The following is a 10,655-nucleotide window of genomic DNA, read 5'->3' as shown; positions in this document are numbered from 1 at the left end:
TGTCACAATAAACACCAACCTATTCTAATAAAGTACAGAAAGAAGTGCCCAGTGAATGAGTCACATCAATTTAAATGAGCTCTCTGCTTAAATGTGCCAAGTTATTCCATTGAACAAACAAAATCCTAAACTGGCAGATGATAATATGAAGGGAAACAGCATAATATCTGCAAAAGTTCTGCTGAGCCATTGATCTATTGAATAGCCTAAATGAGCTACAGGTACATCCAGTAAGGAATCCAGAGCAATGGTCAGAAACCTCACCCTTTCACTCACCTTGACATGCTCTAATGGTGCATAACCACTCCCTTAAGGACTTCTGGTCCCAGAAGAAAATGGGATATTTTCTAAAATATTGGCTCTTCACAGTCTGTTTTTGGAACAGCCAATATGCTTTAAAGTCACATTATTATTACATTTTTTAAAACTCCTTTATTTAAGAAGTCATGAACCCATTCCCATGTATTATTTCCAGAGGAACAGCTGGAACACTGTGAAGCATCCAATCCCTGCACATAGACTCATAGTTTACATTTGTTTAAAGCTAAAAGTCCTAACTGGCAAAGACTTCCCTCTTTTCTGAAGTTGTCAGGTCCCAGTCCATAGACCTGGCTTTAACTTATGAGTTGTCTTTCAGTAAGATGATTTGGAGGCACTCTGTAGCCCTGCAGCTGCATCAAAGACTGGGGAGATGGATACAACTGCATCTGTGCAGACTCCCACTGACAGGAGTAGACTTGCAGCACCCGCCTTTCCATACAATCTACTCAGTGGCTACAGGTAGTATTTGGAAGCTATGCACCCAGCTGGGCAACTAAAAAACATTTTTAGTTTATTTGCAGGAACGGACTCGAAGGAAGTATTAGAATAAAAATAACACCGAAACTTGATAAACTAGAATTTTAAAAAAAAAGTTCCATGCACAGGAACAGACTTTATACTGCTGTTTCAAGCAGCTGAATTAATGGTAGCTGGCAAATGCTGACTTCTAAACAGCAGCTGGTACATCAAATGTGCCCCGCTTCTCATCGGGATCCATCGCTGATTGGATCGGGAGTCTAAAATCCTGCATGCATTGATTAATGCAATGGATTTCCCCGAGGTGCCTCAGCTTCCTTGTAAAGCCGTCAGATGCTGATATAACCCATTCTGCAAGCAGCTATGCGTGCTCCAACTCGGAGAGGACCCTGGAACCAGTGCCGAAGGATAAGCAAATTGCACGGGATGACTAGAGTCAACTATCAGGCCTGGCTGGCAAACAGCTCATTTCATCAGTCTATTACAGTGCTGTATGAATACACGAGTTTCTTTTTTGCTTTTTGGCTGAAGGGACAGAAAACATTGTTAAAGTTTCAATTATCTCAGAAAAACAAGCAAACGAACAAAAGGCTGACTGAAATTTCATTCGACCCCAAATCAAACATTTTGTTTTGACTTGGGATTTTTTTTTTTACTCCTTCTTAAGTTGGACACATTTCCAATTTGCAAAGTCAAAATTGTTTTTCAAAACAAAATATAGAAAAATTTCATATTCAAAATGTCTACATGAAATGCCTCACTTATCTTGTAATTATTTGATGAGAAATTATTTGACAAACTCAGCATGCATTTCTAAATATCCCAAACAAGTTTGCCAAAAGAGCCTTCCAAATTAGGCTAGAGTTCACAAGCATTTACCAGGAAGATGAGGCAAGAGGCTAGAATTCATCTGGAGCTAATTCACACTACTCGAAAACAAGTCAGTTAAGAATTTAAGAGGAAATTTATACTTAAAACACCCCGATTTCCTGAGAGATCAGAAATACTGAAGAAGGAAGTGACTTCATACCACAAAAGCCAGGCAGCCGACTGTACAGACAAACACTGACATTTTGGCCACTGTTTTGAAAATTCTCACTTTGAATCCTAATAACCCTTTGAAGTTACTGAACAGCTACTTCTCCTGGTTGCTTAATGTCCTTTCCAGATATCTGTAAATGCTTAAAAGCGGCTTTTGATGATCTCAGGCTGCTCCTTTTTATAAAACCTGAAATTAAGGAGCTTTCAAAGCACAGATAAATTAAAATATCATATTTTAAACAAGCAAGCTCTGCCCCCAACAGAGTTCAGGGCCACAGCAGCTGTCCACCCTGGGTTTCTGCTCCCTTTCTGGGCCATATTCATGGGCCAGACTTGTTTCCAGTGGAGACAGTAAACACACCAGGAAAGGCAGCAGCTTTCAGGGGATTTTGCTTGTGCTGCAGAAACATAACAAAAGCCTCCTGGCAAGCGTGGCAGTGCCTGCCCGGCCGGCTTTGCTATGCTACCAGGCTTTGTTGTTCTGGGCATTTTGCACGCAGGGTGGCCCTAGCTGCAGTCTCACAGGCAGAGGGTTTGCTGGTTACAGCCGGATGGCTTTCGGTAACGATTGCGCCTTACGAAATTGCTACCGCACAGATTCCTTCAGCGTTAACCCAAGGGAGCAGCATAAAGCAGTAGAAAATGCTCATTAAACAAAAGAGAAGCACAAGAGTGCCGAGCATCGCCTGCCATCGCTGGCGTGTCTGCTTTCTCAAAGCGCTTCAAATCAGCAGTCGAAAGAAAATTTTAGGAGAAAGAAAGCGTTGAAAGAGCAAGCCATAGCATGTTTAACCTTCCTAACAGTACCAACATATCCAGCAATTCTGGGGGTATACTGGGTCTCAACATGGACATGGTGAGAACCAGTTCTGGACTAAGGACAGCTACTTTGGCCAGGTCCCGGCTGCCAGGAGCGCCGCACCATGAGGAGCCAGCCTGCCGCGGCCGAGCCACCGTTGCCCCGACAGGCCGTGCGCGACCCCCGGCTCGGCCCCACGCAGACGAGCAGGCCACCCTGCAGCAGAACCCGGTCCGATGGGATAAGATCTGGAGAGAGGCGGTGGAGGCTGAGCAGCGAGGCAGAAAAAGCTGGTAAGTAATTCTTCACAGTTCACACCTCTTCTGCTCATCTTGGCAAGGGTACTGGTGCCCCTTCATAGTCTAGGACCTGAGACAATGCCTGTGCTGGCAGAGGAAAGTCTTCTCCTGCTTGGGCTTTGGATGAGCCCCTAACACCTTTCTTGCTAATGTTATATTGTCTCTGTTTTCCTTTCCTTGACAACATCTATACTAATATAATATCTCCTGGCACACTGGGCTTAAGCTAAAATAGAGATGTGAAGAACTGAATGCTCAGTATCTTATAGCTTTACAGAGATATCCACAATGAGGATATAAATGTGCCAACTTTTATAATTTGTCGCAGACACACTGATATTATCGCCTCTTCTCTCATTCTTGGAAATGGCTGACATGGAAGTTGAACGGAGTGCTCTGCCAAAAAATTATTTTGTATTTTCAATCTGCAAATCTCGTGAGCATGCCCCACAAGCGACAGGCAGACAGGAAAATCCCATTGTTACCAGCGCATCAACAGACTGAACTGTGTATGTACAAGCTAAGCTTTGACTGTGTATATAGCAGTGAGCTGAAGGAACCAGAAGTTAAGATCTTCTCTTCCTTTGCCACATAGACTTGGAAAAGTGTTTATGTTCATACTTCAGTACTCAGCATGAATGTGCCTATTAGAAGAATAGCCTTGGTGAAAGTAAGGCCAGCTTCAGTTGTGACCACACACCAGCCAAGCAGACAAAAGGAAAGGGAGGAGGAAGAAACTGTTCCCTCTCAGGACTGTTTAGGAAGAAGGAAAAAGAAACCTTCTGGAAACCCCTTGTCCTCCTCTGCCTTCTGGAGGAGGTACAATCACAGTTCTTATTTCCCCAGAGACACATTTACCCTCCCATCTGGTTTTGCCTGGTGGAAAGGTTGAAATCATGACTTTGACTCATGCAAAGCTGGGGCTGTGGTGGCATTTAGCGATGTGACTGTCTCCCAGTTGCATCCAGACCCTCTGCCAGCAGGCCTGGTTCATCCATAGCAAAGGCAGCAAAGGCCTGCCCACTGGGGCTCACAGTCCTGGATATTAGTGCGAACCCATTTCCATGGGTAGTTAAGCCAACACATCATACAGCTGATGCCCATTCTGCTTGCCCTTCTCAGCTACGAAGACAGGAAACTCTTGTAAAAGGGTCGGACAGACGTGAGGGACTGAGGTCACCAGCCGCTGTAGCGGGATTCATCAGATTCATACACTATAGCCTGATGAGAACTGCCCTTCAGCTCCACATCCTCAGCCCAGAGATGATGATGGGAAAAGGCTGCTATGTGTTGCCAGCCTGACAATAAAAAGTGGGTATAGAGGAAAGGCAGAGACCCAAATACTTCTCAGTAATTAGCATCATGTAGTAACACCCAAATCTGATATGTTCATTTAGTGCCTGGCACAGTGAGATAAACCAATCTGGGACCACTATGCGTGCAGATATACCAAGACATAATAATAAACACAACAATAATAAATTAGCTTTTATTTGCAGTTAGGGTGTATCTGCACTGGACAAGGGAGTGCAGCACAAATCCAGTGGCCACTGCGTTCACATGGTACAATGCAGTGCTGTGTAGACTGACTAGCTCAGCTTTCAACTTCAGCATCAAGTCTATAATCTTAGCTGCAGCACTGCATAAACACAGCTAACCAGCTCAGAGCGTCAACCCTAGGTGTCCCCTGATCTTTGGTGCAAATATGGCTCTTTTCTCTATCGGCCTTCACATGTTTAGTTGCAAAATGCTCCTAATTTAGTATGGGTTCAATATGGGAATAAAGAAAACGGTGGGTTTACCACAGAAAGGACAGGTGTCACTACCAAGAGTTTATAGGTGTAAGAAGCAGGCTGTAAGTACAAAATGGAACATTTAAATAGACTTTCAAATGTGAGCAACATTAGTTACTTTATTTAATGACAGAAAACATGAAATTGCATTTTTTACTTCTATTCCAAGGTACCAGAACTGGAGTTTCCTAAAGGACTACGACCAAGCAGTAAGTTCCAAACAAACATCTAACTGTAATCCAGGCTTTTTCTGGTTTGTATCAGTTTAAAGTAGGCTAATATTTTAAACTGAAGCATACTTAGGCATAATTTGTCAAATGCTTTAAGATAAAATCTTTAGGAAAATGAAAGAGAACAGAAGTGACATTCATCTGCTACCTACACCACAGAGTACATGAGCTTGTGTTCAATCTGTTTCAGTAATTAGCAATTCCATAGAAAGAGAAGTGCTAGAAGAACCATATTCCTAGGAAGAACTTTACAAGATAACGTCATTATGCTAAAATCCAAGCCACTTACTAAAAATGAAGCAAACAAAAACCTCTCACATCACGACCATTCTAGAGCAGCTAAATTCTGTCTCAGCTGCCATTTTACACAATATAGTTGAAAATGATTCCATTGTCTGTGTTACCCTACTACCATGAAAAACCAGGGGGAAAAATAATCTTACTGTATTTCTGCATCACTGTCATATACATTCGGTAAGCGATGTATTCAGTTTTTAAGGACATCTAAAATCTCAATCTCTCATCAAAAGCAATAGAGTTGATATTACTAATAATTCTCAATAACTTGTATTTTTTAACATGTGGTCAATATAATTCTGAAAACTTCAGCATTAACAGGGTTTGTTTTATCCAGGGTAAGAAAAAGGAGCAGAAGTCACTGCCAGACTATGTGCCTGTGTTTTCGGACAAAGTTCCCAACTCCACCAACCAGATTATTGGCAGTCGAATGAATACTGAACTTGGTAAGACTCTGGTAAACATGGATTACTTCTTCAGCAGCGGAAGACGCAAGAAGAAACTTGAGGATGAGCTCCTGCCTTCCTAGTGCTTAAGTAAAAATACCCAAACCAGCAAGTTTTAGCTAACAGACTTCTTTTAGACTCCACAGCATTGAAGTTAGCAGGTAAAAAAAATGCTCAGTCTTTTACATGGAGACTAATACTACTGCTGAGCATGGAATTTTTTCAAGAGTAAAGATGGACGCTCTCCAACAATGCCTTATGAAATGATCCTCTTTATATTTGACGTGATTGGGCCGTATACACAATTCGCATAACAGATCTCATTCATCTTCTACTGCAAGTCTACAGTAACTTTGCCACTAACAGCAGAAAGAACAAGATTACAGCCAAACCACAATTTCTTCCTGAATTTTTATCTGCTGAAAAGAAGCAATTAATGGAGACCAGCTCAGATGAGTCACAACACAAACAGCATACTTCGAATTCTGAAAGTCTGTGCAATAAAACACAGCAGGTTATTGCATTTCATGTAGCTAGCCAAGGATTCATCACAGGATCCGTCATCTGCATGCTTAAGCTTGCTCTAAAGAGTAAAAGTCAAGGCACATAAGACATGTTGTGTGCTTTTTTACCACTTCCTGCTGAGGGAGGGAGACCACATTTGTTTCCGCATTATTTTTCATTTTCTTGTTTTTAAATTTCCTATTTCTGCTCTACACTCTGAAATTCCCTTCCTCCTACTCATCTTTCTGATTTAGCTGATGCAAACGCAATGATAAGGAAGGAGGCTTTTACATTTTAACAGGTTCATCATTCCTAAAATTCATCATTCTGTGGTTGCCCAGGGAAACCATCATCATGCTAAATTGGACACAATACCTACAGCCTGTTCACTACTGCATCTTCATGACACAGATGCTGACTTTGTTTATGACCTGACATTTTGTAGGGGAAAACAGTAATCAACAGAACACAGAGTATATAAATACAATGTCTGCTTTTTGAACCACATTTAGCTTTTTTAAGACCATGTTCAGTCCTATGTGAAGATCAGCATAGAAGATGATTAGTATTGCCCTGATACAGCAGGCTGCAACCTCTTGCCAGACTGAGGTGGAGAGATATTTATCTATGCTTTTGTAGCTGAGGCTATTTCTGAGCAGCACAAGGCAGTTCAAAAGCGCAGAAGGTGAGATGGAACAGTGGGATCACTATCAGGGTCTCTGGAAAAAGCAAAAAAATGCTGTTGAAAGAAGCCAGATCCCACTTGTTGAAGTGATGGCACCAAACAGTCCTCATGGCCTCCTCAAGGCAAGGAGAACTGGAGGACAAAGGTTTTTAGATGACAGCTAAGCTGCCTCAAGAGCGAGGAAGACCACGTCAAGCAAGCAGCCCAGGGGTGCCCTGACTCTGTGCTCCCCTGTGCAGATGCGGATATCCAATTGTAGTAGATAACTGTGTTCAGATGCACAAAGTGGGAACCTACACTTTCAAAAAGGCCTCTTCTTTTTCAGCTAAAACACTTTCTGCTCTCTTGTGAGAACAGAAAACTGCACCAGGAACTGCTTTATCTTCAAACATCTGAATAAGAGAGAGAAGAGAACAGAGCAAGCCTTTCCTTGTCCCTGTGTTGTCTGAAGCTTTTTCCAAAAACTGCACAGGCCATTCAGAGGCTATTTATTTACTGGTGGTTGCACAATATCGAAAGTTACTATATTTCTGTGCCTTATTCTGAGATAATACTAAGCAGCCTCAACTCTTGCTAAGGGGTCACAAACTCTATACTGAGTGGCAGATGCACAAATATCTGTCAGGCTCAAGCTCCTATTCATGATAAATGGGCATATCTCATTTATAAAGCATGAGGATTATGTTGTTCAGCATGAAAGCATGTGAAGTGCCTCGTTTCCTAACCTCCAGATGGCACTCACTCCACACCAACTAATCAGCTGGAAAGGACACTAAGTTATAGCAAGACAGTGTTACACGATTCCTTCCCAATGTTGAGTGACACTAAATGGTTCCAGATTCTGGATTCTTGTTTGGTCTGTGTGAATCCGGAGTAGCTCTGCTGGAGACTCACTCCAAAATGGAGTGTACAGGAAGGAAGACAGTCTAAGCAATGCATGATTTAATCCTCGATTAAATCCACATTACTGAGCACTGGTGCTGTTTCAGCTGAAGTACTTTTCCCAGTTCTGAGCAGGACACAGAAGGTCTTGGCTTGAAGATGTGTGCCAACTAAGCAGAGCCTAGAGGATCAATCATGGTAACTGCAGTACCGGAAAATACGGCTTATGAGGAAAGATCAAACAAAGTGGTATAGTTTAACCTGAAGAAGAAAAAGCAGACTGGGAACAGGGTAACAGTCTTCAGATACATAAAGAGCTTTGGAATGAAAAAAGGAGTACACTGTACTTCATGTGCATGGCAGACGATAGTAAAAAAACAGGATCTAAATCACAGCAAAACAGGATCTAAATCACAGCAAAACAGCAGCATGTTGGATATTAGTGAAGCTAAGTAAGGAAAGGTAAGGATAACACAGCACTGAAATAGATTCCCTGAGGAATCTCCATCACTGAATGTTAAACAAGCATCCATCAGGAATGACATATTTAATGGGGCTTGCCTTTTAGTGTATAAATGGGATGACTGTCTGAAGTACTTTACATCAATTCTCTGATTTATACTAGAGTCGCTGAGATCAGAACACACTTTGAAAACATTCTTTAAAACATGTTCAAAAATAATGGCAAGAAAAAACACAGTTCCATTAGACCAGGTTTAAATAGATCACAGCTCTACAATAAAGATTTATCACCTAATTTTTTGTAGAAATCATACTTCTAATTCTTCCAACTACTTGTAAAGAAAATGCTTTCCACAAAGCCCAGTTGTGCCTCTCTTATTCACACAGTCTCACTGAAATCCAGCATTTATCTGAGAAGCTTGGCTAGTGCCCTCCCGGCAGCCACATAAGAACACTTCTGAAAGAGCACATGTATGCCTTTATGTCACATATATGGATGGTGATAACTGATTTTCTTTCAACAACTTCAGGATGCCCTTACTAATACAGTGTAGTCCTCACTCTGCTGTCCTTACTCAGATAAAGCACCCATCGAAATGCCAAGCAGTTCTTGTAGCAGGTGCTTGTAATGACTACAACATTTACACCGCACAGGGAGACCTGAATCCTTCAAATCCTCCTGCGCTCCTACTCAGCATTGCTAACACGGGTCATTTCAGTCGAACAGATCACAATAGAAAAGTTCAGCATATACAGAAATTTGGACTAGGGTGTAAAGCTGTGAAGGTGAACCTCAGTGCACATGTCAGAATCACCTTCCAGCGCCTCTGTGAGCACAGCTCACCTTCCCTGGCAGGAGGCTGAGAAGGTGCCTGCCAAAGGACAGGCTCAGAGGACAACGTTAAGCACTGATAATACACAGGAGGGGAGGAGATCTGGGTCTCCAGGGCTGTAAGGAGCATCAGGTGGAATGGGGGATATTTGAAGGAAAAAAAGTGTTGCCATTAGTGGTCTAACACGCAACAAATGGAGGTAAAAGCCATGTCAGTTTTGCATAAATCTGTGGCCAAGCACTTCACAAGTTGGTAGGTATACCTGCACTAGAGCCAAATCACAAAAGGATTTTCTGCTTAATCATGGAAGTGGGCAACCTTAGAAAAAGTAGATCTGTGCTTTGTTGCAAGATCACGGCAACCCAGAACCCTGCTGCCTCTTCTGATGTGAAGTTAAGCTAATACCTTGACTTTCTGATTAAGCCAATTGAAATGGCTTAAAAATGCTGGTGGGCAGCAACTGGATATTACTAGTTCTTTTCACCCCAAGTTGCAAAACCCCTGTTCATTTATATTTCCTGCTGAAATCAGTAACAACTCTAAGCATTGACATCTTAACATTTATCTTTGAGGACAGTGACTGTCTAGAGAATGGAAGTATCCCAAATGGAAGAGGCTTGATAATCCACGTGAGATGGGAACACTGTACAGAGCTGGACACAGCAATTTATTCAAACACTATGCCTTCCTTGGAATGGAAAATTATTTTATGCTGCTGCAGTTACACTTCCTCTGCCACCCAGCCTGATGTTTCTGAAGTTAGTTTTGGCTCTTTCTACCCTGTACAGCAACCTTCAGAAAAGATGTTTGGGGAATATCTGAGGTCCTACCCAAAGCTGCCTCAGAATCTGAGTAGAAGGCAGACAGGCATTTTCCATACGACATTCTCTCCCCAAGTCTAACAATCATTTATCCTTTACCATAACTAACTTTGCCAACTAAGCCTTGCTTACATGATCAGAGTCTTGTAGAAAGACCAGATGAAATGATAACAACTTTGAAATCTGTAAATAATCAGTGGAAATTCCATTTATTAAAGAGACTGTGTAGATGTTAGCTGTACTTTAAGCTTCTTGTAAAGAGTTCTTATGATGTGTCACTTATGCTCCACAGTTTTATAGGCTTTTTTTTCCATTTGCTGCCAGATCACAAGCAAGAGATTACACATGTTTAGACAATTTATTCTTATTATTTCTTCCAGTTAAAGAGCAGAAGTGGGTAAGAATATTAATGTAATTCCTCAGTTAGATACACTGGTGGATTTGTAAGTATTATTAATTCTAACTGGGTGCAAAGATGTTTCCAGGCTTCCCGATGCCTCCAAATTTTGTGCATTCTCATTTCAAGCTCTGCTCATTAGAAGAAGAAAAAAAAAGATTGTGTGAAAGACACGGCACTTTTGCAACAAAACATAGTCTGTTTAAGCTCATACAAATCTGTATTTCTTATACTTTTACAATAGTCTTTGTCTGTAGTTCCCAGCTGGCATCTTAACGATTAAGTTTTGTTTTATGAAATTGGTGATGACTGTACATCTAATTGTGTGTCTTGGAAACTGTACTTAAAATTATTTCTTGGCCTTTAAA

General features: G+C 41.6%; 1 protein-coding gene across 1 annotated transcript; it reads left to right on the top strand.

The window, feature by feature from the left end:
- The first annotated feature begins 2,686 nt into the window (after positions 1 to 2,686).
- Positions 2,687 to 10,655, top strand: C3H2orf50 (chromosome 3 C2orf50 homolog). Its single transcript, XM_026097177.2, has 3 exons — positions 2,687 to 2,931; positions 4,900 to 4,939; positions 5,595 to 10,655. The coding sequence occupies exons 1-3, from the start codon at positions 2,687 to 2,689 to the stop codon at positions 5,784 to 5,786; spliced, it is 477 nt and encodes a 158-aa protein (XP_025952962.2). The 3' UTR covers positions 5,787 to 10,655.

The sequence above is a fragment of the Dromaius novaehollandiae genome, chromosome 3, assembly GCF_036370855.1.
Source record: "Dromaius novaehollandiae isolate bDroNov1 chromosome 3, bDroNov1.hap1, whole genome shotgun sequence".
In the NCBI taxonomy this organism is placed as follows: Eukaryota; Metazoa; Chordata; class Aves; order Casuariiformes; family Dromaiidae; genus Dromaius; species Dromaius novaehollandiae.
Note: the sequence above shows the minus strand (reverse complement) of the source record. Positions and strands in the feature narration are given on the sequence as shown.

What these genes read in the sequence shown, in the direction of transcription:
- C3H2orf50 (XM_026097177.2), top strand. Translation starts at nt 2,687, where the DNA reads ATGGACATGGTGAGAACCAGTTCTGGACTAAGGACAGCTACTTTGGCC. An exon ending in CAGCGAGGCAGAAAAAGCTG is followed by an intron (nt 2,932 to 4,899) that starts GTAAGTAATTCT and finishes TTCTATTCCAAG; the next exon opens with GTACCAGAACTGGAGTTTCC. An exon ending in TAAAGGACTACGACCAAGCA is followed by an intron (nt 4,940 to 5,594) that starts GTAAGTTCCAAA and finishes TGTTTTATCCAG; the next exon opens with GGTAAGAAAAAGGAGCAGAA.